Consider the following 26,982-nt stretch of genomic DNA (forward strand, 5'->3'; position numbering starts at 1 on the left):
AATATATGTTAAATTTTTTAAAAAATTACATACTCAAAATCATCGCATAAAACTCTTTCTAACAAGATCCATTGTCGATGTGTTTTATTGGGTAAATCTTAATTCCATTGTTTTTTTCAATGGAATTTCTTAATTCCATTGTTTTTTTTAAATGAAATTTCAAAAACTAATGAATTCAGAACTAAAACAATGAATTCTAAATTATACTTTACAAAACAATAGAATCAATATTAAAACAATAAATTTTGGATAATGAATTATGGGATAAAGGAGTGTAAATAAAACTATTTCGTTGATTAAATCAATGGAATAAATCTATTGGGCTCCCATAGGCTACCAAACAGATGGGCTACATATCATTTTTGATATATGATAGACTTGTAATCAGCGATTAATACAAGACAAAAATTTCTTCTCAACTCGTTATTATCTCGTTCCTTTTTTCTTCAATACTAGTTGAACAATATATTGTGGTGTTAAATTGTTAATCAGACGGGCACTATGTTTTTTGACTTAAGTGTGGGCCCCAATTTTGTTCCTTAAGAAAGGCACGCCCGTGATTTTAAACAACACGAGCGTGCGTATGGGATCCTCTCCCTATATATATATATATAGGAATTCTCCTATACGTACTCAAAGTAAAGACTTAAAATAAGTGCAGTTTTTTACCATTAATTTAAGTGAAATGATTAGTGAGACCCACTGTTTTGGATCCCACATGTTTTAAATCAATGATCAAAAATCTGTACTTATTTTAAGTCCTTACTTTGAGTACTTATAGGAGAATTCTCATATATATATATATATATACATATATATAAGAATTCTCCTGCGAGTTTCTAAAATGAGGTCCTAACTTTTAGAATTCATTTTTAGGTTCAAAATATTTGTTTAAAAGAATTGAGAAATATATATTTGTATTTTGATCGGTTTTATGAATGCAACGATATATATATATGCACGCCTTTCACGTGAAACAGATGGTTATAGACTATATCTATATATTATTTTTTTTTAATATAAATATATTTATGAACTGGCCGAGACAAACCTGACTAGCTTCCAAGTAGGTTTGTGACTGGATATATATATCTAAAAAGTAGATTTTTGATTGGATATAAGTAGGCTTATGACTGGATATATATCTGAAATGTAGGTTTATTTTTTGATTGGATATATAATGAGTGTACACAAATTTCAGGCCACAAAAACAATTTGTATTATGTTGAAGATAGGTAAGATTGAGTCGAAATTCATACGAGTTAAAATGGAACTCCTAACTCTTCCCAAAAGTGAGCCAAAAGTCCACAAGATTAAGAAAACTCCAATGAAATACTTCCAGCAGCTTAACAGACAATTAATTATGACCATTAAATTATACGAAAAGTTTCCTAGTTAATTTCAATTTCAATTGAATAATTTCTCTTAACAAACACTTAATTATGACCATTAAATTATAATTACAGAACAATTAAATTTAATCAATTAAGATTCAATCATAAGTGTTAAGTGAATTTTGTAAATACACATATTCATCTTATTCTTTAAAACTAAACCAACCTGTTGACCAATATCGGCAGAAAATCTTTCACAATCGGCCAAAAACTTGACCTCAATTTTGTAGTAATGGTTGGCAATATATGTTAACAGTAGTGCTAGATAACTCATATAGTGGTAGTCTATGAGAGTTCAAGTCTTTTAAATGAAATTTTAAAACGTTTTAACTCTCAAAATACATGTTAGATTTAAAAAAAAAATTACATATTCAGAATCAGAACTAAAACTCTTTCTAACAAGATCCATTGTCGATGAGTTTTATCGGGTAAATCTTAATTTTATTGTTTTTTTAATAGAATTTCTTAATTCTATTGTTTTTTTCAATTGAATTTCAAAAATAAATGAATTCAAAACTAAAACAATGAATTATAGACTATGCTTTAAAAAATAATAGAATCTATATTAAAACAATAAATTTTAAACAATGAATTATGGGTAAAAGAGTAAAACTAAAATTATTCTATTGATTAAATCAATGGAATAAACCTGGTAGGCTCCCGTGGGTCACCAAATAGCCTATATGTCATTTTCGATATGTCAATGCCACAGGGAAAAAAAATGAAGTAGATTAATGTTAGAAGAAAAAAGGGAGACGACAGATTATCCAAAATGAAGTTAGGTTTATAAAAAAATATATTTATATTTTTTATCGGTCTTACAAACTTAACGGTATTTTTTTGTTTAAAAAAAAAATCAAATTCAACGTAAAAAGTGTATGATAATTTTGGATCGTTGGATATAAAACAAAAGATATTTCATACACTTTTTCAAGTTACATTTTATTTTTGTTTCGAATAAAAAATATATTTTTGGATTCGTTAAATCGATCAAATACAAATATATTCTTTTCTCAAATTTTTAAAAAATATTTTTAGGATCTCATAAGAGAATTCTCTCTCTATAGGAATTCTCCAAAATTTTCCCGTCAAAATTCTTTTATAAATATGCTAGTTATCTAATTGAATTTCATCATTCTTATTGACTTCTCTGTTATTTAAATTTCAACTTCTCTCTAATTTTTTTTCCATTATGAATCATTTTCCAAACATTATCAATGATATCCTCAATATCAAATATTATTCTTATAAATATGGGATATTATCGAAATTATGTATTTTTCAAAATGATATTATAATTATTTAATTGAAAAAAAGTGAGGATACTGAATTCTTCCTTTGGGAAAAATCTCACTTTCCTTCGTTTTCTAAAATGTTAGGAGATTTTACCAAACAAACATATGAATTATTGATAAAAGAAAAACTCTTATTACTGTAAAACAGAATTCCGCGACCAAACCAATATTTTTCTTTGAAGTTTCTCTCAACACTGGAAACGCAATCAATCATCTCGCAATTGGTAAAACACTTGAAATTTTGAAGAGATTCTTGTGGAAAGTATTTTAGTCATTTTCATTTGATTTAATTGCACTGGAAGACACAAGTGCGAATCATTAAAGAAGTTGTCTGTATCAGCTAGTTGAGCATTTTTAAATACCTGAGGACAAAGTCAATTTCCATTAAAACTATGGTGCTCCATCCTTGTAATTATCTCCTTGAGGCCATTTGTTTGACCACTTTGAAATTTTCCATGCACCTTCTTGGTGCCTGTTCAAACATAAATCTTTTCCAATCAAAAAATTGTATATTTGTTTGCCTCCTTTGTCTATTGTTTCTTGTTGCTTTTTGCATTAGCTCATTCACTATTCTTATTTACGCCTCCTTGTCTTTAGATACCTACCTCAGTTTGCAATTAGGTCACCCAATTGCTTAATATTTAGCTTTATGACCTAATTGTTTAAAATTGAAACATTGAGCGACCCAATTTGAAACTTTTTTCTTTGAGTGACCTAATTACAAACGGAGGTATCTTTCAGTTACCTATATGCACTAAACCCCTTTTTACATTAGCTTATTCGTTATTCTTATTTAGCCTCCTTGTCTTTAGATTCTCAAAAATCAAAGAAGAGTAGTTGTTTGCTCATTTGTATGATTTTCATTTTATTTGCACTAATATTTTTTTTTTTGTTTCCTAATTAACAATCTACTATACTTATGTATATACTTACATATATTTTTCAGAATAAATAGGCATTGTAATATTCGTTTTATCTACAAAATACATGCCACCAAATATTAGTTTTGATAAAATATTTGTGTCAGGCTGAAGATATACTTTAATGTACTTAATGGTAAATTGACAGTTTATACTCTATGTCTAAATTCAGTTTTACCGAACATATATGTACCGTATTTTACAACATATATTCTAATGTAAATCAAGATCGTATACTTTATCAATTATCAGCTAAACTTTTATGTCAAATGGACCATTTTCTCTAAATTTGCTTAATTATCTTGACATATGATATGATTTCCATTCTTCTTAGGGCCCAAATAGTTACCCTTGTATTGTAATGGTAGATTGATAATTGTATTCATATCACATGACAATGTTTGGTTTAATTTTAATTTTTATATTTTTTAATAATCTCATTACCAATACTTGACATATATTATAAAATTTGTAATCAAAATACCATTCAAAACTTAGTATAACTTTACGTAATCAAAATACCATTCAATACATTCAAGTCACTAGATAGAGTTGTATCACCCGAATCCACCCTTCCCATTTCAAAAAAAATAAAAATTATGTACTCAATAAATTGTACACATAAACTTGATTTTTCCCCTAAAAAATCAGACAGTACTTCATTAATTATAACACTTATTTAATCTAATTTAAACCCACCAACTCTGTTTTTGTATTTTCTCCACATATCACGAAAATAAATGCTCCAACTCTGTTTTTGTATTTTCTCCACATATGATATGATTTCCATTCTTCTTAGGGCCCAAATGGTTACCCTTGTATTCATATCACATGACCATGTTTGGTTTAATTTTAATTTTTTTTTATTTTTAATCATCTCATGACCAATACTTGACATATATTATAAAATTTGTAATCAAAATACCATTCAAAAATTTGTATAACTTTATGTAATCAAAATACCATTCAATACACCCGAGTCACTAACTGAAATTGTATCACCCGAATCCACCCTCCCCGTTTCAAAAAAAAAAAATGTACTCAATTAATTGTACACATAAACTTGATTTTTTCCCCTAAAAAATCAGACAGTAGTCCTTCATTAACTATAACACTTATTGAATCTAATGTAAACCCACCAACTCTGTTTTTGTATTTTCTCCACATATCTTTATCACCCAAAACAGAGTGCCCTTCTGAAACTCATTTTGTGGAAACTTCCAAAAAGTTTCAGAAAAATTGACCCACAACCATAACTGCTCAACATCTTCTTCTTTTTCTTCTATTTTTTTTTCTGTTAAAAAAATTATCTTCTTCTCTGGTTTTCTTTTCCTTTTTCTGGTCAAGTATACTGTGAAAAATGTGAGATTTGGTGGTTGGAATATTAGTCATAAAAAGGTCCTAACAATAATACAAATATCAGAAATTTATTTCACTGTCCCCTGTGTTTAGTGTTTAACTTCATTTTTAACCAAACAGAAAATTTTTCATTTTTTTAATAAAAACACTAAATTTAATTGATAACAAAGCCTCTTCTTCCTATAAAAAGCCCTCCCCTGATCCCAAACACACACATTACAATACAATACAATATAATCAGCCATATACACATCCCCCACTTTCCTCTCTGTCTCTGTTTCTCTCTGTTTTGCTCTGCAATGGATTATCTTCCAAAATGTGAAGCAAACTATACTCCTCTTACACCTATGACCTTCTTGAAGAGAGCTGCCATGGCGTATGCCAACCGTACCTCTGTTATCCATGAGTCCACCTTTTTCACCTGGAGCGAGACCTACCGCCGATGCCGCTGTCTCGCTTCTTCTCTGATTTCTCTCAAAATCGCAAAGAACAATGTTGTACGTATATGTATATGCATAATTACGTCCATGTTTGTCTCTGTTAGTTAATTTTTTTCACAGAATTGATTATTTTTGTTTGTCTGCTTGTTCATGTAGGTGTCGGTGCTGGCTCCGAACATTCCGGCTATGTACGAGATGCATTTTGCGGTGCCGATGGCAGGGGCAGTGCTTAACACAATCAACACAAGGCTTGACGCTAAGAACGTAGCAACCATACTTCGTCACTCCGAAGCCAAAATCTTCTTCGTCGATTACCAATTCGTGCCGGTCGCGAGAGAAGCTCTCGGGATTTTGATGGCGGAATCGGTGAGGATTCCGGCGGTGGTTGTCATTGACGACATCAATACCCCGACCGGACTAAGACTCGGCGCGCTCGAGTACGAACAACTCATCAACAAAGGAGATTCTAATTTCGTTCCTCTAGAAATCGAAGACGAGTGGGATCCGATCGCTCTTAATTATACCTCCGGAACGACGTCGGAGCCGAAAGGAGTGGTGTACAGTCACAGAGGAGCTTATTTGAGCACACTGAGTTTGATTTTGGGGTGGGAGATGGGAACTGAAGCGGTTTACTTGTGGTCGCTACCGATGTTCCATTGTAACGGCTGGACCTTCACTTGGGGCGTGGCCGCGCGCGGCGGCACAAACGTGTGTATACGCAACACAACCGCCTATGACATGTACCGGAATATCGCGCTCCACAAGGTCACTCACATGTGTTGCGCACCAATCGTCTTCAACATCCTCCTCGACGCGAAGCCCGAGGAGCGCAGTGAATTAACCTCTCCAGTTCAAATCTTGACCGGCGGCGCGCCACCTCCTGCTTCTCTGCTGCAAAAGATCGAACAGTTGGGCTTCCAAGTCACGCACGCATACGGCCTGACCGAAGCAACAGGGCCTGCGCTTGTGTGCGAATGGCAAGCGAGATGGAACCGATTACCAATCGAAGATCAAGCCAAGATCAAAGCGAGACAAGGCCTCAGCGTCCTCACACTCTCCGACGTCGACGTCAAGGACGCAGACACAATGGCGAGTGTGCCTCGCGATGGGAAAACTATCGGAGAAATTGTGCTGAAAGGGAGTAGTATAATGAAAGGTTACTTGAAAGATGAAGAAGCGACGGCGAAAGCATTCAAGAACGGATGGTTTTTCACTGGCGACGTTGGGGTGATTCATCCGGATGGGTATTTAGAAATCAAGGACAGATCGAAGGATGTGATCATATCAGGCGGTGAGAACATAAGCAGTGTAGAATTGGAGAATGTGCTTTATAAGCATCCGAGAGTGCTGGAGGCGGCGGTGGTGGCAATGCCACACCCATTGTATGGAGAGAGTCCTTGTGCTTTCATTGCTGTGAAGAAGAATCAAACATCGGGAAAAACTGATGATGTGAGTGAAGGTGAGATTGTTGCTTATTGCCGGAAAAACTTGCCAAGTTTTATGGTGCCGAAGAAGGTCGAATTCATGGCGCAATTGCCCAAAACTTCGACTAACAAGATCCAGAAGTTCCAATTGAGGGCGCTGGCTGAGACTTTCATCATCTCCGATGAGAAGAACACATCGAGACAGCCTCGACAACAACTACGGAATCCGCCATTGTCTCGTCTGTGAAGCACACACGGCTCCATTTCAAATAAAACTTCCACAAATTAAAGAAAAAAAAAATACTTTTGTTATAAACAAAACAAAATGTTTAGTTTTGATTTTGGTGAGCGATCTTGGTGTTTGGATCAGTGAATTAATTTAATGTGGGTATATATAATTAGTCACAGTGTTTGATTTTCCTTTCTTTAGTTTACCGTTCGTGTTTTGTAATCCACTAGTTTGCTGGCCCGAATGCCTGTTATGGCCTCCACTTCTATTACCCGAAATTCGGTATTTGAATACATATATATTTGGTCATTGACATTTGTCACAAAAACATTCACTCTACTTTTTCGTATGGGTTTGCTTAATCCCTTAACTCAATTCTCAGTTAAATCAGTGCTGATGACAACTGCCAAAAACCATGTGCACGATTTGAATATGTTAATTTTTTTTTATATTATTTAAAACCAAGTAGATGATTTGGTTGTCTCTCCTATCGTGCTAGCCGACGGATGTTGACCATAACAAAACAAGTTTTTGTTTTTGAATAATAAAACAAGTTTGCATAATTGGGTAATTGTTATTTATTACAAGTAGTTACTGTGTTCCTGGTTGTTTTTGGCAACTTGTACAGTTAAATTAACTCTAAATTGCTTTTGGGAATCTCGCATGATTATGGTCATACAAGCTTTGTGTGGTTGACACCTGATTGCCGTTATCTATCTATCATTCTATACAAATTCATATATGTGCAGATTCGCATACATACCTAATTACAACATGAATCCCTCAAATCGGGGACTCTCTCTCGAGATAAACACAGTGACAATCACTTGAAAGATCAGTTTCGCATTTTTTAAGTTTTGAATGAATCTTGTTTGCAGTGGATGAGGATGATGTTGAAGAGAACGTAAAAAGATGAGGCAGAGATCCAAGTAACCTCATGTCTTTGGGGAATTATAAATGTCTCTTTGATTATTCAAGCCTCAAGTTTTGCTAGGGTTTATTAAAATGTTCTCGGATTTCTTGCTGTATTAGTGTTTGGTTCATTTGATGTTCAATATCGACTAATATCACAAGTCGTTCTAATTTTATTAAAATATAAGTCATCTATACATACATACATACATATATATATATATATATATATATATATTTTTTTTTTTTCCCCTCACATCAAACATCGATTCGATGGAGATTTTAGTTAAGGGTTTAGGCAAATCGATACGAAAAATAGGACTTATTTAACCCAAAATATAATACAGAGGTGTTTCAAAGTAGAAGACTTTTTCAGATCTCATCCTCCATATATTTATTTGGATTTGAAAAGGTAGAAGTATAATCCATTTTTGGTTTTGTTTAATTTGATTTGATTTGTTAAGATATTAATATAATCTCAAATGCCACGACAAATGTTTGACCAAAAAACAAGTACACGATTTTAATCTGTTGGTACATGATTTGGTTGGCTCTATATGACTATATCTATCTTTGTGGGCTCATTTGTCTCTCCTATCGTGCTAGCCGACTGATTTTGACCATAACAAAACATGTTTTTGTTTTCCATAATAAAACAAGTTTGCATAATTAGGTAATTGTTTGCATAACAAGGACATTCGGCTTATCAGAGGCAATGGCCTTCGCCTACGTCAAATGGAATTCATATATGTGGTATTTCATAGAGATCTCGAGTTCGAGCCTCCCAATCTCATTCACCTGTATGAATAAAAAAAATTGTTATTTATTACAAGTAGTTTCTGTTTCTTGGTTGGTTTTTGGCAACTTGTATAGTTATATCTCTAAATTCAATGTATAAGTATTTTTTTTTTTGAAAAATTAGTAATCCAAATTGTACAAGTTGGTGGTTTTTACTATCTGTTCGTTATTTTTTAATACATTTGATTTTCTGTACATAGACAACTTTCTTCACTTCAATTGAAAAATTAGTTGTAGTTATTACAACAAGATAGCTGCTAATTAGAAAAGACAACCAATTCTCTCTCTTTTTAACCGATAAACCACCCATCTCAGCATATCTTTTGGACAGTTGAGTGGACATAAACCTCAGACTATGATAACATGTTGATAATGGCTCTGAAGTGGGACAAACCCATGGAACCAGGATTCCACAAGAAATATATCATTTGGTTGGTTCGAACTCTTGATCTTGAGTACCGTACTCCATAAGTTTGAAGAGATAACCAATTAGACTATTATCAAGTTGACAACCATTCTCTCCCATGTAAGAGAATTGCAAAAAATAATGTAGGTATCATTGAAGGATTTCCCAGCCACAGAAATCCTGTAAGTGACTTTGTATTCTCTCCTTATAAATTTATTTGTTTATTTAATTTTCTAAACATAAATCCAAAAATATTAGCTACATATAAGGACAATAATATTTTGGCTTTTACTCCATTAGTCTCATACAACCACCCTAACACAAAATTCATATACGTGTATTCATACTTTTGATTATACAAGGCATTTGGCAAGCATGCCCCTGTCTAGCTCTGAAATTTGTGACTTTGTAACCAATTATTTAATGAATCTAGTTGTGTATATACATGTATTTAAATACGCACCTAATTTGCACACCAATTCTTCTATGCGCACCAATTCTCATATGTGCACGTAATTTGTGCACTTTAAATACGCACCTATATTTTAACCATTGATTTGAAACATATGAGACCCACAATAGTGAACCCCACTTATCATTTCATTCATCCACACCCTTAAAAAGTAATGCGTATTTAAAGTGTGCAAATTAGGTATGCATAGGAGAATTCCCTATATATATATATATAATTCCCTACATATATATATATGTCGCTTGTTGTAATTAATGGTTGACTATATATTACATACTACATAAAAATATACACGTTGGTTTTGAATGGGACAGTGCAAATGAAATCGAAAATCGGACCATAACTGGACCGGTCTGTCCGGTTTGGATCGGTTGGTTGACCGAATTTGGTCAAATAGTTTCAGAAACCACACCAAACCATGTTATACCGGTTCGGTCAGTGGTTTGAAATTTTTGTAACCACCCAGTAACCGGATCAGACCTGTATATATATATATATATATATATATATATATATATATATATATATTCATATTTAATATTTAATATTTAATGCCTTTTAAGTTTTAATATAAACCATTGATATGTAATATATTTTATTGCATATCATTATCTACTGTTAGATTACAAACAAAGCTCAAGTCTTATTACAAATTAGAATAATAAAAACTAAAAAGGAAAATGAATCACTTAGGTCTTGACAATTAAAACTTTTCTTTCGAAGCACTAGTTTTTTACCACTTCACTACTTCGTCATTCATCTTCATCCTGCAGAGTCAATGCGGCTGGACGTAGCCATCTACGGTATTCATCTTTTCCATGGAGTTCCACCATCTCCGTTGGCCCGACAACGCTTGTCACATCTCCCAAGCATTGGCTGCCTCTAAATCTTCAATCCACAGCCTTTTGGCCTCGCCCTCTACATCAAACAAAACCAACAGGTAGGTTTCTTACTTTCTTTATTTTTTGACTATGAGTTGATATGTTCACTACTTCACTTCACGCTCTCTTGATCTGTTCAATTTCATTCTCTCTTTGTAATTGGTACTCGATTTGATGTCATGGTCTCAATAGATTGAGAACTCCTTCTGGAAGTAGTTTGTGAAGTGTGAATGGGACACAATCCTATCATCTTTGATACATGAATATCAAGCAGGCATATTGAATCGAACTATCAAAGAGTGGTTGAGTTATGTTGGGACAGTTTTACAACATTCTTTCTAGTTTCTATAAATGTTGCTCTATGTTCGTATTCTAATGTGATAATCAAAGAAGAATTAGTTCAGGCATGCCTTGTGACCATCATCTGATCTGATTACATGTGTTTTCATCTAGTCAAATGTAATAATGTAGCTAACAACTATGACATGTTATCATGTGCTATGATTATGGTCTCTGTTTTATAGAACTATCTATCTTTTTGGTTTCTTTTTTAGTTTTTCATTATAAAACTATCTATCTTTAAATGTTGAATTGGTCTCTGTCATGTAATTGTGGTTCATCATATTCTATCATTCTGCAATAGGGACACTCACTTGCTTCATTGTCTATAATTTTATTAATTTATTCATATTGTACTATTGTAGGATGTCAAATATAGAGGGGAATAGTTCTCAATCACCATCCAATCCAATTTCTCAATCTGGAGAAACAGTAGATTCGAGTGCACCAATGGTAACACTAACACAAGCAGAAGAAGTTACAGAAACATAAGCTGCTGCAAAGACACTCCCCCACGTCCTGGTAAGAAAAAATCTATTGCGTTTGTATGGGATCATTTTGAGACAATAGTGGTAAAGGGGAAGGGTAAAAGGGCAGTTTGCAATCATTGTAAGCATGATTATGCATGTAACACATCAGTAAATGGGACTTCCACCTTGAGGACTCATTTGCTTCATTATTGCAGTTTTGCATTTGCATGTTACTATTACAGAATGCAGGGATTAATATTTGTGTTTGCACTTGTAGAATTTAAAACCTTAACCGGATCGAAACGAACCGATTAATAGGTTAACCGTAGTTACCGGATTTGATGGTTTTTTGATTGGTTTTGGTTTAAGAAAATACAAAATCGTAACTTCTGGATTGGTTATGGTTTAGCCTGCATTATCCGGTTAAATGGACCGTGCATAACCCTAGTTTTGAATGTCATAAATTGCGTTTGCTGGTGCTACAAAAATGTTCACGTGCCTTTCTTTGGCTGTAATGACATTGGGTTACCTACCCAGACAATCTCGAGACATGCAATCATATTATCTCAGAGGACAAGCCACAATTAGTGACTTATTCTTTTAGTCACCTACAATCAACCCATCTTTTTGACACACACCTTTTTTAAATCATTTCATTATCTATCATCCTTGAGATCTGACCCCACATGACGTGACGTCATCATCATTTACTTTACATAAGCTATAAAAACCATTCTTTCTTCTTGAAAAAAGGAGGATAGACTCTCTCCTAGCTTCCACTGTACCCTTCTCACTATCATACCCTTCCCACTATCATCAACCTAAGCACTTCTTTTGTTGCGCCTCCTCTTTCGGTCACAGCCATCCTCACTTGCATCAATTGCACCTCTTCTCTCGACTTTCTACCATATTGACTTGACTGTCAGAGCTTGTTTGATCGGCACACCCCGGGTGTCAAGATCCCTTCGATTTTCCCTTACTTATGTGTCTTATAGGTTGTTGGTGGTTCACCTTAACTTTTCTTTGAGTGTAGATCGAGTACCTATAGTCAACTAACACAACATCAAAGATTCAGCCTTGTGACAGATAAATCATAAGAGTTTTCAAGATGTAATATCGTCACCGATTTTATTGTTCTTTTGGAGGGCTATGAACTAAAGCAATAAAACCTAGAATAAATAAATGTCCTAGATGGAATGAATCTTATAATTTTGACTTGGTGATACAACTGGTATTGCTGGTGTGGTTATGTAGGATACTGTTGGTGTTGATAGGGTTTTGCAAAGTATTGATGATGTTGCAGCAGCATATTTGGAGAAGATGGATCATGTGAAGAACTCAAAGCGAAGCTGGGCTTAGTTGATTATTTTCTTATTATTATTTTATCTATGTCCTTTTATGAGTAACTATGGTTAAACTCAGCATTTGGAATATATATATTAACTTGATATAGTCGCTATTAGTGTTTGCTGTCTTTCCACAGCTATAACTTGCACGTTAAGTTAGGTTGTGAAGAGCTTGTTTCATCTTTGTGTGTCTGGCTTTCTGTGTTCACGGTCTGCCCTGCATCAGTTGGTATCGGAGTGCTAGGTTTCTCGTTTACAATCATGGTTCGGGGGAGAGGCCGTGCAGGTAGACGGTTACCAATAGGGGAGATCTATGAACGTGATGAAACGGCACAAGAAGAACAGTTGGAGGTTCGAGTCTGACGTATGGAGGAGCGTTGGGATCACTTTGATGAACGGTTGGATACTATAACTGAACAATTGGTTGCTTTGTCCGTGGGTCTTAATCATGGAAGGCCTAGGAACTTGCAAGCAATCCACGGAGATGATGGCGATAGTGATGAGGAGAGTCTCATTAACCCTTTTGTGGGAGGAGCAAACAGAGGGGACCGACCAAATCTTCGGGACAACAACCGTTGGGAGTTAGGTTTCAAGCTTGACATACCTAATTTCTAGGGTTGTTTACAGCCTGAAGAACTGCTGGATTGGATAGCAATTGTTGAAGAAATATTGGAGTTTGAGGAAGTACCTGAAGATCGGAGGGTTCCTTTGTGGCTGCACAGTTTCGAGGGTGTGCTGCGGCATGGTGGCAGTAGTTGAAACAAAACAGGAACCATCGGGGCAAAACGAAGATTACCAGTTGGAATAAATTACTAAAACATATGAGAAGTGCCTTTTTACCCTTCAATTATGTGAGAAGTTTGTACCAACTACTTCAAAATCTTCGACAGGGATCTCGAACAGTTGATGAGTACACTATCGAATTTTATCGTTTGACTACCCGAGTAGATCTCAATGAGCCTGAGGACTTACTAGTGTCGCGATATATCGGAGGTCTGCGATAGTAGTTTCAGGATTCCCTCAATTTTTTGGATATTTTGACTGTAGCCGAGGCACATCAGAAGGCTCTGCATTTAGAGAAAGCTTTTGTGTGGAAAACATGGGTTATGGACATTGGAAGCAGCGATAAAAACACAACAGTTCCCAATACAGTGTCACAGCGTAATAATAGCACCCCACCTGTTACTAATAAGGGCTCGGGAAGCATGCAACCAAATCGGGGAAGCAGTTCTCAGGTTAGGTGCTTTAAGTGCAAGGAACATGGTCATCGTTTGGCGGAATGCAAGAAAGCGGGGCAATATGGAAAGGGGTTGTTTGTAGAATCTGACGAGCTGGTGGCAGGAGAGCACTTTAATGGTGATCAAATTCCCATCTATGATACTGAAACACCATGTGATGAAAAGCATGTCCAAGGTGATGAAGGCCCATCTTTAATGATAAGACGTGTATTTCTCTCACCACCTATGGAGGAGGAAGATAACTAGCTACAAAATAATATTTTCCAATCAACGTGTACAATTGGGGGCAAAGTGTGTCAATTTATTATTGATTCGGGTAGTTTCGAGAACGTTGTTACTGAAGAAGTGATCCAAAAAATTGGTTTATCAACTGAGAAACATCCAATGCCGTACAAGTTGTCATGGCTTAAAAAAGGATCAGAGGTGAATGTTTCCCCACGCTGTTTAGTGCCTTTTTCGATGGGTTCCCGGTATGTGGATAAAGTATGGTGCGACATAGTTGCGATGGATGCTTGTCATTTATTACTAGGCCGGCCGTGGCAATTTGATCGCAATGTCTCTCAAGATGGCAAGCAAAACACGTATAGCTTTATGTTTGAGAAGGTCAGGATTGTACTATATCCTGGGCGAGGAAACAAAGCCAAAACTAGTGTGGATGATGGTACGAGTTTATTGGCTCGGTATGACTTCATCGGTGAGGTAATAGAAACGAGGCTTATCTTTGTAGTAGTGGGTAAAGAGAATGGTGTGGGTTCAGGAATACCACCGACCGTTCAAGAATTAATCACTGAACTTTTTGATATATTCCCGGATGACTTACCGTGGGGCTTACCACCATTACGTGATCAACAGCATCAAATTGATCTTATGTTGGGAGCCAGTTTGCCCAACCGCCCATATTATCGTATGAGTCCCAAAGAGCATGAAGAATTACGTCGGCAAGTTGAGGAGTTATTGAGTAAGGGTCATATCCAAGAGAGTCTTAGTCCTTGTGTTGTACCAGCCCTGCTCACACCATAGAAGGATGGATCTTGGCGGATGTGTGTTGATAGTCGAGCTATCAATAAGATCACAGTGCGTTACCGATTTCCTATACCTCGCTTGGACGATTTACTTGATCAACAAAGTGGCGCGGTGATATTTTCCAAGCTGGATTTGAAAAGTGGATACCATCAAATATGCGTGCGGCCCGGTGATGAATGGAAAACGACATTTAAGACGCGAGAAGGAATGTACGAATGGTTAGTGATTCTTTTTGGTTTATCTAATGCGCCAAGTAATTTTATGCGTGTTATGAACCAAATATTTCGTCCTTTCATCGGAAAGTTTTTGGTGGTATATGTCGATGACATCTTAGTATATAGTACATCCACCGAGGAACACCTTCAGCATTTGCGTGAAGTGATGAATGTGTTATTACGAGAGGGATTCTTCGTAGCACTTCACAAATGCTTGTTTATGTCTGAATCAGTCTTGATTTTTGGGGTATATAGTCTCCAAGCATGATTTATCCGTAGATGAATCCAAAGTGGTTGCGGTGAGCCAGTGGCCGATTCCCACAACAATTCATGAAGTACGTAGTTTTCATGTGTTGGTGTCTTTTTATCGTCGATTTATTCGCAACTTTAGCACGATGACAGCCCCTCTCACGGATTGTATGTGTACTGGCAAATTTGTGTGGACTGAGGAAGCTAACCGGGTCTTTATGTTGATCAAAGAGTTGTTGACCATAGCTCCTATCTTAGTACTTCCCGATTTTACAATCCCTTTTGAATTACACTGTGATGCGTCCAAGATTGGCATTGGAGCTGTACTTAGTCAGTAGGGCAGACCTGTAGCCTACTTTAGTGAGAAATTGAGTGGGTCTAAGCTCAATTATAGTGCCTATGATTTGGAGTTTTATGCATTGGTTCGAGCCCTCAAACATTGGAGTTCCTACCTTGCTTACAATGAATTTGTTTTGTTTTCTGATCATGAAGCCTTGAAGCATTTGAACAGCCAAGATAAATTATCTTCAAGGCATGCTTGGTGGGCAGCATACATACAACAATTCTCTTTTGTCCTTAAGCACAAATCCGGTCATTTGAATAAGGTGGAGGATGCTCTTAGCCGACGGATTACTTTAGTGACAACATTGCGTACAAGTGTCCTGGGTTTCGAGTTGCTTAAGGATCTGCTTCCTACGGATCCTTATTTTGGTACTATATTGCGTGAGTTGAGCACCCGGTCTGGATCATATTTTATCTTGCATGAAGGCTATCTGTTCAAGGGGACTCGATTGTGTGTGCCAGAGATTAGTCTTCGACTCCAGATCATCCGGGTATTGCGCAGCGAGGGTCACGTGGGTCATGACAAGACCTTGAACTTGGTGGCCTTTGTCACGACCCAAAAGTGGGCCACGTGACCGGCGCAAGACCCCGATGGACTGAAGGCCCACAAAGGTCAAGCAAGCCTCTGAACATTAATATCCATACCTAATAACAGATCATGATTTCAACCTTCAATACCTTATCAATTTTTTTCACACATAAATAGGACCCAATGATCATACAAATTTAATGATCCTAACTATAGTCAGCGAAGCGTCTAAGTACATAACTCAATAGCAAACCAGGACATATGGGCGAAATACAGGGGTACCCACACGAACAAGTGCTGGGCTTACCAGAACCGAGGTATACTCTAACAAGCTCAGAACGGATTGAAACTTGCTGGGTCAGTTCTATCTGAAAAAAAATGAACATATGATGCGTGAGTCGTAAGACTCAGTGAATGAACAATAACTTAAGCAATACAAAGGGGACAAGCAAACTAAAGACGACGAATAATCAAGTAGCATGGAAATCAAGTTCTTTCTCAGGTCACAAGAAACAATAGTTGTCCAGTTAGCGATAATTGGGAGGGAGGACTTCTGCACAGAATCAACAGGCAGCACGTGAAGTGCCGTAACAGGCAGCACATAAAGTGCCGTATCAGGGTAACAGGCAGCACATACAGTACCATAACAAGCAGCACGCATACTGCCGTAACATACTTGGTGCACCAAGGCTAACGCTTACTGTCGTTAGCATACAGCATCCTGATAAAAAGTCACTCCCGAATAACAGAAGATCAGAAATGTCAAATTGTCAATTAGATAGACATAGAGTCGGTTAATCCGAGACAAGAATCAGATATCATGTCCAATATCGGAATCACAATGAGAGGAACTCATAACCATAGTCAGATTCAACATAACCCATACGATACAAAAACAGTACCAAAGTCGGAAACAGAAACAAAATCAGAATTAGGACAACATCACAATACTAGAATTGGAATCCAAATAGTCAAAGTTTCAGAAACGATACTTGAACGGTTAACATAATCAAAATGGAACCAGCATAACAAACTGGTGTCCCAGTACCTGTCCCAACATGTATATCAGTCAAAGGATTTCAATAGAAGTCGATGGGTCATACGAATAAAATAATATCAGATCAAAGATAGAATGCGGAATCATAAGAGTGTGTACAATGTATCGGATAAGTTATATATCCACTCACCGGAATCGCAGCCAACGTGCTGCTACTCCCAAGTCCCTCGCAAAATCATAAAATCCACCAGACAACAAATTACCTAAGACGCACAAAAAAACATCATGAGACATCTATCAAGCGTTCCAATTACTACCAACACATCTCACAAAAGTTCGGCAACATAATGGCCCCCAATGCTAGAAATCAAAACTAAATAAATATCCAATTCAATTTCGAAAAACTTATGTTATTCCATTTGATATACACCAACCCAAGCATCAGTAATTGAATTCCAAACATCTTCTCTACCTTAGTCCAACCAATAACTCAAAAGCAATCCAAACTTAGTGAATCCGTACTAAACCAATTTTACCCAATACCACAATTTTCTGGAATCTTCAACCTTCAATCTCTTGATTTTCCCCCACTAATCTTCGCAATTTGTTCACAGTTTGACAGCATAGCGACATCTGAACCGACAAATCTCGAAATTTTAAATACCCAACAATCTCAAAACAATTACACCTCAATTACTCAAACTCAGCTTAGACTACAGTATAAGCCATATGCGAAAGCAATCCTAAATTAAACATTATTCCCAAATCACAAATCATAGTTTTAGACATGGATTTAAAGCCCTTACCTTGGTGTACCCGAGAACACATCTCTTCTTGCCTTAGCCCCAAAATCATTTTCATGTCACTCTTGAGGATGGTCTGTATGTGCATCATCGATTCACACTTGTTGGATCCCTGAACCCAAACTCTTGAGAGTCCCCCACACCCACTCAACTGGTTCCAACTGCTGAGGACAAACACAGATGAATTTCAATTCAATTCTTGTTTCTCTGACTAGCTCTATCTCCTTTGTTTGTATCTCTAGATCCTTCTCGTCTCTACTCTCATATTGGCTACAGGTGCTTGACTTCCACGGGAAGCTAAACATAATATCTATATAACTTTAAGCTTTAACCAATTGCATTTCAATTTCATTTATCATTCATTACATTTCAATTTCTTTACCCTTTTCAAAGACCATTATGTCCTCCAACTTTATCAGAAGTTACCATTCATAGATTTACAATACTACCATTATTTGTTAATTCCAACATTTTTTTTTTTGTTTTAGACCGGGTATTACATGAGCAGTATTTTTGGCTGACTATGCGCAAGGAAATTGCCCGCCTAGTTGAAGGGTCTCCGATTTCCCAAGTGTCTAAGGGTAATGCTACGAACGTTGGTCTCTATTTACCTTTTCCTATTCCCACTGGACCATGGATCTCTGTTAGTATGGATTTTGTGTTGGGCCCGTCTCGTACGCAGTGTGGTCATGATTCCATTTTTGTCGTGGTTGATAGGTTCTCGAAAATGACACACTTCATTGCATGTCGCAAAACTTTCGATGCCATTAATGTGGCCCAGTTGTATTTTCGAGAGGTGTATCATTTTCATGGGTTGCCTTTATCCATCGTCTGGGATCGCGATACTCGATTTATGAGTTATTTTTGGCATTGTTTATGGCGTCTGTCTAACACAAAATTGGATTTCAGTAGTGTTTACCATCCTCAGACGGATGACCAGACGAAAGTGGTCAATCGTTCTTTGGGTGCCTTGTTGCGTTGTTTGGTTGGGGAACATCTGAAGACTTGGGACCAGTGCTTATATCAGGCTGAGTTTGCTTTTAATCGATCCACTAATAGGAGTACGGGATTCAGCCCTTTTCAAGTTATTTTCGGTTACAGTCCTCGGGCTCCTGTTTATTTAATACCTGCTCCTGACCTTACTTGCGTGAGTGTCAAGGCTGAAGAGCTGATGTCCCAGATTCGTGGTGTGCATGAGGCTACTGTACAACATCTATGGGAGTCCAGTGATAAATATAAGTTAGCCGCTGACAAAAAGCGGTGTTTGGTTAAGTTTGCTGTGGGAGATTTGGTTTGGGCAGTTTAACCAAAGATCGCTTCTCGCCGGGAGATTATAACAAACTCACAGCTCGTAAGATTGGTCCTTTAGAGGTTGTTGAGAGAATCAATTCTAATGCATATAGATTGAAGCTGCCTCCCCATGTAAAGGCGCGTGATTTTTTTAACGTCAAGCACTTAGTGCCCTTCGTGGCAAAGGCGGAAGTGCTTTCCGCTGTTCCTGGTCAGTCGAGGATGACTTTTCTTCAACCCTGGGAGGATGATGCAGCTGGTATTACTGGTGTGGTTATGCAGGATACTGTTGGTGTTGATGGGGTTTTGCAAAGTATTGATGATGTTGCAGCAACATATTTGGAGAAGATGGATCACGTGAAGAACTCAAAGCGAAGCTGGGCTTAGTTGATTATTTTCTTATTATTATTTTATCTATTTCCTTTTATGAGTAACTATGGTTATTTTGGTCTTTGTTGGTTTCCTACGTGAGGCCTATTTAAGTTGTTTTAGGGTTGTGTTAAACTCAGCTTTTGGAATATATATATATATTAACTTGATACAGTCGCTATAAGCGTTTGTTGTCTTTCCATAGGTATAACTTGCACGTTAAGTTAAGCTGTGAAGAGTTTGTTTGATCTTTGTGTGTCTGGCTTTCTGTGTTCACGATCTGCCCTGCATCACTTGGACAATAGATGTTCAAGCAAATATAACATGGCTTCAGAGAACCTTGGTTGAACCCTTAGATGGTTATGACATTAATGTAAGATTAATGGCATGATATTTTCAAAAAAACTACCTAATAGAATTGAAATGTCACGTTATCAAAATTGCACGAAATTTGACCTAGTGACTCGAATCAACATGCTGATCAAGGCTAGTGGCACCACCCAGTTTTTGACAAATTCCACTGTTTAGAATCTTAAATGCGTCGTTTTATATTTCAGACATATTTTCATAATTGTGTTTTGTTTTTTTAACACATTTAGGGTAGTAACCGACCCTAATGGTTATTAACTTTGATTTTGAAATAAATATATTGAAAACCTTTGAGAATTTCTCTGGTGGATTCCACATAATAATCAGATCATATATACTAATACATCAATAGATTATTAATTGATGTAGTATCTACAATGCATTACCCTATTAATTTTAGCGAATTTTTCTATAATGGCATAATGCTACTAGACCTTACGTACAATTACTCAGATGGAAGGCTCCCATTATTTTCCTTTTCTGCTTTTGTTTTTATGATCAACACTTATCCTATGAGGGAGGAGGTTTGGGCGGCCTTCACCTTCTCATCCTCTCACCTCATTTGTCAAAAAACAATGCAGCCAAAAACATAATACTAGCTCAGAATATAGGGACCAATACTTAAAAAAAATCAATATCCAAACAAAACCTAGCAATCAAGAAAGCTGGAAGAAATGTCAAGTCTACGTCCACAATCTTTACAGAGCGAGCAACACCACTCAAAAATCAAGCAAATCTGGATAAGTGTTCAAATCCATCACAATAACGTATCCAGTCTTAATTTGATGTAGCTTTAGGACTGACACCATTATTGATGGGCATCTAGACAAGTTGAAACTTTAAAGGAAGAATTAACATAAACTTATACCTCCATAGATGTGTATTGCACTTGATCAGTCCATGTCATGTGCCCTTTCATCTATTTCACACACCTTTGACCTGGCTGCTCACATTTCGGGTTCAGAATCAAATAATAGAGACACTGATTAATAAGATCTTCATCAAATGTTTTCCATGGAGAAGAACCATGTGAATTACTACAATAATTTTGTCCAAAGAGGTTTTTTCTTCTCACATAAGCCAACTAAGAGTACTTCCGTATGTAAATAAAATGAATATACATTCACCAATTTGTCCAAGGGACCTTCAATCAAGCCCTCCCCCATAATCATAACAGCAACTGCACAAAGCACTTCACTTATAGGGTAAATGCTTCATGAACAAGAGTTTTTTGTTCAACCACCTAGTCACTTGGAAGTTTCAGAAGCTTTGCTCAGACAGGACATACGTACCTCAAGCAAACCACAAGGGAAACGAGGTGGAGGTGAAAAGTGGAGGAAAAAAAAAAGAAAATACTGTGGAATAGAAACATCTGCCTATGAACAGCATGACGCAGCTCGAGAACCTTCTGTGGCCCTGTCGACAAGAACCATCCCAGGTGGATTTTGAGCAGGCTGAGCTCTTGGCAACCTCTTTGCTGAATATACAAGAATTATTAGTTTCAATACAGACCATAGAATGCATCACATGACCCATTTATTACATGTTAAAAGCAACGGAAACACAGGGTTGGAGACAAATAACATTAACTCTAAATGCAGCCACGTATAATGATAACAAAAGTCAACTCCATAAATGGCAAACTGAAATCATGTTTAGTTATTTGAAGTTGATAAGGCACTTTCACAACCCCTTATTCCTCAAATTGTTGAAAACTAAAAGATTCAATATATGGTTTACTCTTTTGCTAGATTTTCAGCTAGTAGTAAGTTCATCACTAGTAAAATCTTATAAGATTCTAGGAACTTGAAAGATAACCAAAGGCAATGTTTCTTCTTGGTGTGCGTCAATTCTTCCATCATTTTCCAAGTTTATGCTGTTATTTTCACCTTTTCCTTTCTTTTCTTTTGCTTTCGAATCTAAGTTAGCTTCTTTTTCTTTTTTTAAATGGAAACAAATTTTACTAAGCACCAAGAAGGTGCAAGGACAAAAACTACAAACGGGCTAAGGAAATAGCCTCATTCCTATAACAAATAATTAAACCACCTGTTAATAAAAGCAAGTATCGAAGATTCGTTGGTGTTAAATATCCTATTGTTTCTTTCTAGCCAAATCAGCCACAATATGGATAAACCTAAGTTAGCTACAGGAATTAAAGTTATACTTCTAGCCTTCCTTTTAGCGCATCTGGTACCAGAATCCTACCATGGATATGAATGGAACGGTTCAGCAATACATATGACGGACTCAATCATATTAAACAAAATATTTTATGAGGGCTAATCCTAGTTTACTGTGAATGGTGTTTAAATATGTAACAGTTGATTCAAGATTAACACTTAACAAGAAGAGCACAAAGCAATGCGTACTAGTTGTACAAGAGGTGTTTCGCAGATGGCTTTGATCACAAAAACAGACGCATTCACCCATAGTTACCTATCAAATTCCTAACCATGTACAACTGTATATTAAGTAGAGCGCATAAGATTTTTTGTAAGGGAAGGATGATCACATACCTAGCAATTCAAAGAAAGATATTTATTCATTATTAGGACCAACACCACAAGGGAAGAAAAAATAATCATAATATATGCATGTCATATTATTATTAAGCATGCAGTGTCCTTCAACCATGAGTTCAGTCCAAGGGAAACAAACTCACAACCACAGGGAACAAATTGTCTGGGAAAAAAGGTTTTGACAAGGACAACAACAACGATGAGGTGAAAAATTGCACCTGCAACTATATATATCTAGCAGCTATAGATACTAGATACGCACCTATTTCATGGAATACTTCATTTACATTGGCAGCAGTTTTGGCAGAAGTCTCCATAAAGAAAAGGCCATTTTCCTCAGCATACACTCGTGCCTCCTTCAAGTATAAATTAATTAAACCACAATTCAAATGATAAGGCAGTGAAATTAGTTTTGCAACTACAGATATATCATCTCGACCAAAAAAAAACAACAAGGACAAAGAAAAATGAAAAACCATAAAGGGCATAAGATATGGCAAATCAGACATTTGATCATTTCAATTGTAAAGATAATTTGAAAATCAACTATCAGAAAAATAGTGGAAAGGAAACCTGCTACTCTAGAGTGTTATATCACAAAGCTCACATTCTATAGACTTTATCACTATGACAACAAGTTCTAGTTGATCCATTCTCCTCATTTCTAGATTCCGATTCTTTACATTTCAAAACTTCTTGCCACCTACAATTATTCTATTTTTATTCGTTGGGAAAAACCACTGGTTATTCTGCATTTGGATTGAAACCCCTAAGGTCCTTCAATGATATTACAGTTGTGCACAACACACGCAGACAAACACACAATATATATGACTACAAATAAGCAGAATATAAGTCTGGTAAAATTTTTTCCAACTTTCATATTTTTAAATCCATTGCAAGCAGAACAGATATGCACGTAAAAGACACAGCTACATGCATCAGCTCTTTGAAACAGGAAAGCAAATAGAGAAAAAGATTGGCCAAAATTCCAACCGGAAGTCCTTGCCACATGAAAGTTTAATGATGCCCAAAAACCATTGGAAATTTGGAATCTCAAATTCCAGCTCCGTAAGTAGGGATAAGGGTAGTGTTTGATGCGGAAGAATTTGAGCATTAAAAGATAAGGGAACAAATCATGCTTTACAACAAAACCAAAATCTGATTAAGATCACAAGAAATAAATTTTCTGGCCAAGATGTTCTAGAAGAGTCTCTTCACTCTTCATACATGAAAAAGAGAGAACAGTCTGTGAAAAATAGGCAGTATTTTTCTATAAGGTGCACAGCAAATAGGCAAATTTTTCCAGTTAAACACAGAAATATAGTAAATAGCAAAATAATCTCAAACCTCGAGTAATTCCGAAAATGCTAACAGGAAAGATACTTACTTCAGCTGTCACTTTCCTTTTGTCCCCCAAATCAGCTTTATTCCCAGCAAAGGCAATAATCATGTTTGGGTTACCTGAAAAAACTCCGAAGTGGCAAGCAATTGAAAAATGTCAAACAAAATAGCTGGCACATAATTTTGCTGTCCAAGTCTCCAAGATATTATAAGAGAAAAAAATGTTGCAGGACAGCCAAAAAAATACTTCTCAAGCAACTTAGATATGTCTATTGGTATGTAATGTAACTATTACTTTTCAATAGAAGCCAGCTAGCAAGGAGGTTTTTTTTCCTCAACTTCGTTCTTTATATAGAGCATTTTGTCACATTTTCACATTTGAATCGAACACTTTCCTTTCTTTTTTATTATTCTCAAAAGAGAAGCTTATTCTTTACCAAATATATGCGGATCCAGTCACAATCTTACCTTACAGTAGTAATTGGAGAAGATTGAAAGCTTGCTAACCTCTAGAACAGTGGAGTGGGCGTTGATTTCACTTTTTACAATAAAAAATGAATTTATTTTTTGATGCAATAATTTTTTTTGGGCAAGATTTTTTTTTTTTACGCAATAGATGATAAAATGGAAAGCGAAATATTTTTAATAATCTCACATGATTAATAGATTTCAAGATGCTCCTACATGAAAAATGAAATATTCAACCACATGTCATGCTACCTTGTTAAACTTGATAGAATGGTTCAGTTTCATTACCTCTTTGCTAGAGTGTTCTTGAGTTGTCTTTGATAATAAGAGATTACAGATAAGGATTCAATATGGAAAGTACTTGCAGAACGAGCCAATGCACTTTAGTTTATGAATTGACTGTCCTTTTGTCCAAATTCAGACTAGATAATTCTGGTATATCTGTATGGCGAATCAAAATTAACAAGTACCTAAGTGAAGTAAATTCCCAATCCTTCTTTTCTCCCCCACTTACCTCCTACCAAAGAAGTACTGCGTATAGCGTCTTATCTTATTATAACCCATAAATAAAAACATTGAGACAATCAGTGAAATGAGAACATATGATCCTTTTCAGCTTCCCAAAAATATTTTTTTAAAAAAAGGCACACTAGCAGACAATGAAAAGTGACAATTACAGAAGAAAATAAAATGTAAGTGTACCTTGCTTCTGGAGTTCTTGCACCCACTTTTTAGCACGATTGAATGAATCCTATAATTCATACAGAGAAAAATAATTCATCAGCAAACCTTGAATATATGGGGGGAAATTTTGCATGAACTTGTCAAATCACCCTTTCAACCCCAACACCCCACGGGGTAAAGCCAAATAAACTTCTAGGATTGCCAAGGATGAGGATGCAGCCTAGTACATAAGGAGTTTACAAGAGACACCTCGTGACCTCAAGCTCCAAACAGTAACCAGAAATGAGTAAACTCTTCAATGTTTTTCCTTCTCAGATGCCCAGCATTTCTTCTCCCTATCCTTACAGTAACATTAAAAAAGGTGCATTACCCCACAACTCCTACTTGTGTGGACAGGATCAGCTTTACCACAACCATATCATAATCTTAGGAATCCCAAATAACTAAACCCGAGATGTAATGTAATAGGAAATGATCCAGCAGGTGCCACCAGGCTCCAAGAATAAATTCAAGGATAATCAAAGTTCCTCACTCATGCAAACATAACTCTAATTAATCTACCCAAGTCCCAAAGAATCACTTGGGTTTATAGATATCAACGACCTCTAAAAATAGAAACATTGGCGATTGAAATCATAGATATAGTAGCAGAGCAGCAAATTGGTGCGAAATTGAAGGCATGCTAACACATACCGTGGAAGTAATGTCGTATGTGATGATAGCAGCAGCAGCACCTCTGTAGTACATGGGAGCCAAACTGTGGTACCTCTCTTGACCTGCTGTGTCCCATATCTCAAACTTCACCGTCACATCACTGACAGCCACCGTCTGGGAGAAGAACGCTGCTCCAATCGTGGATTCCTACAATCAACGCATATAGATATGGAATGCTACAAAAACAAACATCAAAAACTTGAAACAACATAGAATTAGAAGAACCTGGTATTCCAGAAATTGGCCCTTGACGAAGCGTAGGACGAGACTTGATTTTCCGGCACCCATGTCTCCCAGGAGAACCTGATCATGATGATGATTATCAGATCAAAACCAACAGAAAACCTAAATTGCAGCGATTCATGCTAATGGACTCACGAGTTTGGCATTGAGACTGTTGTGTCCGGTTGTGGCCATGATTGCTCGCGCTTGAAACGCCAAATGAAAGTGAAAATCGTGAAATTTAGGTCAAATTTGAGAACAAGAAGAAGAAGATGAGGAGAAGAAACGTGTATATATTGGCATCTACAGTGGAAAGCAAGGGTTGAAAAAGCAGGTGCCGATTAGACGTCGAAGATCCGTAGATAACAGCGGACTTTTTACTTTTTAGCGTTCAAGAGCCTTTGAAAGTTGAAACTTACAAACTTACAAACTAGAAAGCCTATGCAGTCAACATTTGGGCCACAGCCTACAAGGCATTTTGTTTGGGCCCTTCTTTGGGGCTATTGATTTGGATTTGCAGCTTGGCCCATCATTGAGATTCACCCAAAGGCAAAAATATTCATTTGATCTCACAATTATACCCTTTATTTCATTTTTGTCCTTACTTTTTTTGCTCTTAAAATTGTCCCTCAACTATTCAAAGGTACCACGTTCGTCCCTCAAATGATTTCGGCATCAAAAAAAGTCATACATGGCATCCCAGTTGACGTAATTTTTACACTTATCATCCCACTTAACTTAAATTTTACTCCTGTCATCTCACAAAATCCCTGAAATACCTAACTCTTTAAAATCCTCAAACTATTTTGTTGTATAGTTTAAGCACTAAAAGTGCTAAAAATTAATAGTTTAGGGATAATATCGTTCCCGTTTATCAAAGTTTGCCAACTAGGATTACTCTGATATGTCAAATAGATGTCAC

General features: G+C 36.3%; 4 protein-coding genes across 4 annotated transcripts; 3 read left to right on the forward strand and 1 right to left on the reverse strand.

Moving 5' to 3' along the window:
• The first annotated feature begins 5,174 nt into the window (after nucleotides 1–5,174).
• On the forward strand, nucleotides 5,175–7,374 carry LOC120013599 (trans-cinnamate:CoA ligase, peroxisomal-like). The gene is made up of 2 exons (XM_038865463.1): nucleotides 5,175–5,465; nucleotides 5,565–7,374. Exons 1-2 carry the CDS (start codon nucleotides 5,268–5,270, stop codon nucleotides 7,077–7,079), a joined length of 1,713 nt encoding a protein of 570 aa, XP_038721391.1. The 5' UTR covers nucleotides 5,175–5,267; the 3' UTR covers nucleotides 7,080–7,374.
• Nucleotides 7,375–14,307: 6,933 nt separating this feature from the next.
• On the forward strand, nucleotides 14,308–14,943 carry LOC120012462. The gene has a single exon (XM_038863888.1). The coding sequence runs from the start codon at nucleotides 14,308–14,310 to the stop codon at nucleotides 14,941–14,943; it is 636 nt and encodes a 211-aa protein (XP_038719816.1).
• A 613-nt stretch (nucleotides 14,944–15,556) lies between these two features.
• LOC120012463 lies at nucleotides 15,557–16,327 on the forward strand. Its single transcript, XM_038863889.1, has 2 exons — nucleotides 15,557–15,740; nucleotides 15,903–16,327. Exons 1-2 carry the CDS (start codon nucleotides 15,557–15,559, stop codon nucleotides 16,325–16,327), a joined length of 609 nt encoding a protein of 202 aa, XP_038719817.1.
• Nucleotides 16,328–21,072: 4,745 nt separating this feature from the next.
• On the reverse strand, nucleotides 21,073–26,390 carry LOC120013792 (ras-related protein RHN1). Its single transcript, XM_038865724.1, has 7 exons — nucleotides 26,217–26,390; nucleotides 26,064–26,141; nucleotides 25,818–25,985; nucleotides 25,143–25,191; nucleotides 24,019–24,092; nucleotides 22,891–22,984; nucleotides 21,073–21,586 (listed from the first exon to the last, which is right to left on the reverse strand). The coding sequence occupies exons 1-7, from the start codon at nucleotides 26,253–26,255 to the stop codon at nucleotides 21,486–21,488; spliced, it is 603 nt and encodes a 200-aa protein (XP_038721652.1). The 5' UTR covers nucleotides 26,256–26,390; the 3' UTR covers nucleotides 21,073–21,485.
• Nucleotides 26,391–26,982: the final 592 nt, after the last annotated feature.

This window comes from Tripterygium wilfordii, chromosome 13 (genome assembly GCF_013401445.1).
Source record: "Tripterygium wilfordii isolate XIE 37 chromosome 13, ASM1340144v1, whole genome shotgun sequence".
Classification (NCBI taxonomy): Eukaryota; Viridiplantae; Streptophyta; class Magnoliopsida; order Celastrales; family Celastraceae; genus Tripterygium; species Tripterygium wilfordii.

Coding starts and splice junctions, on each gene's coding strand:
- LOC120012462 (XM_038863888.1), top strand. CDS start 14,308: ATGCCGTACAAGTTGTCATGGCTTAAAAAAGGATCAGAGGTGAATGTT.
- LOC120013599 (XM_038865463.1), top strand. CDS start 5,268: ATGGATTATCTTCCAAAATGTGAAGCAAACTATACTCCTCTTACACCT. Junction 5,466..5,564: donor AAATCGCAAAGAACAATGTT/GTACGTATATGT, acceptor TTGTTCATGTAG/GTGTCGGTGCTGGCTCCGAA.
- LOC120013792 (XM_038865724.1), bottom strand. CDS start 26,255: ATGGCCACAACCGGACACAACAGTCTCAATGCCAAACTC. Junction 22,985..24,018: donor AAAGGAAAGTGACAGCTGAA/GTAAGTATCTTT, acceptor TTATACTTGAAG/GAGGCACGAGTGTATGCTGA. Junction 21,587..22,890: donor TGAAGTATTCCATGAAATAG/GTGCGTATCTAG, acceptor TTGTATATTCAG/CAAAGAGGTTGCCAAGAGCT.
- LOC120012463 (XM_038863889.1), top strand. CDS start 15,557: ATGACAGCCCCTCTCACGGATTGTATGTGTACTGGCAAATTTGTGTGG. Junction 15,741..15,902: donor TGGCATTGGAGCTGTACTTA/GTCAGTAGGGCA, acceptor CTGATCATGAAG/CCTTGAAGCATTTGAACAGC.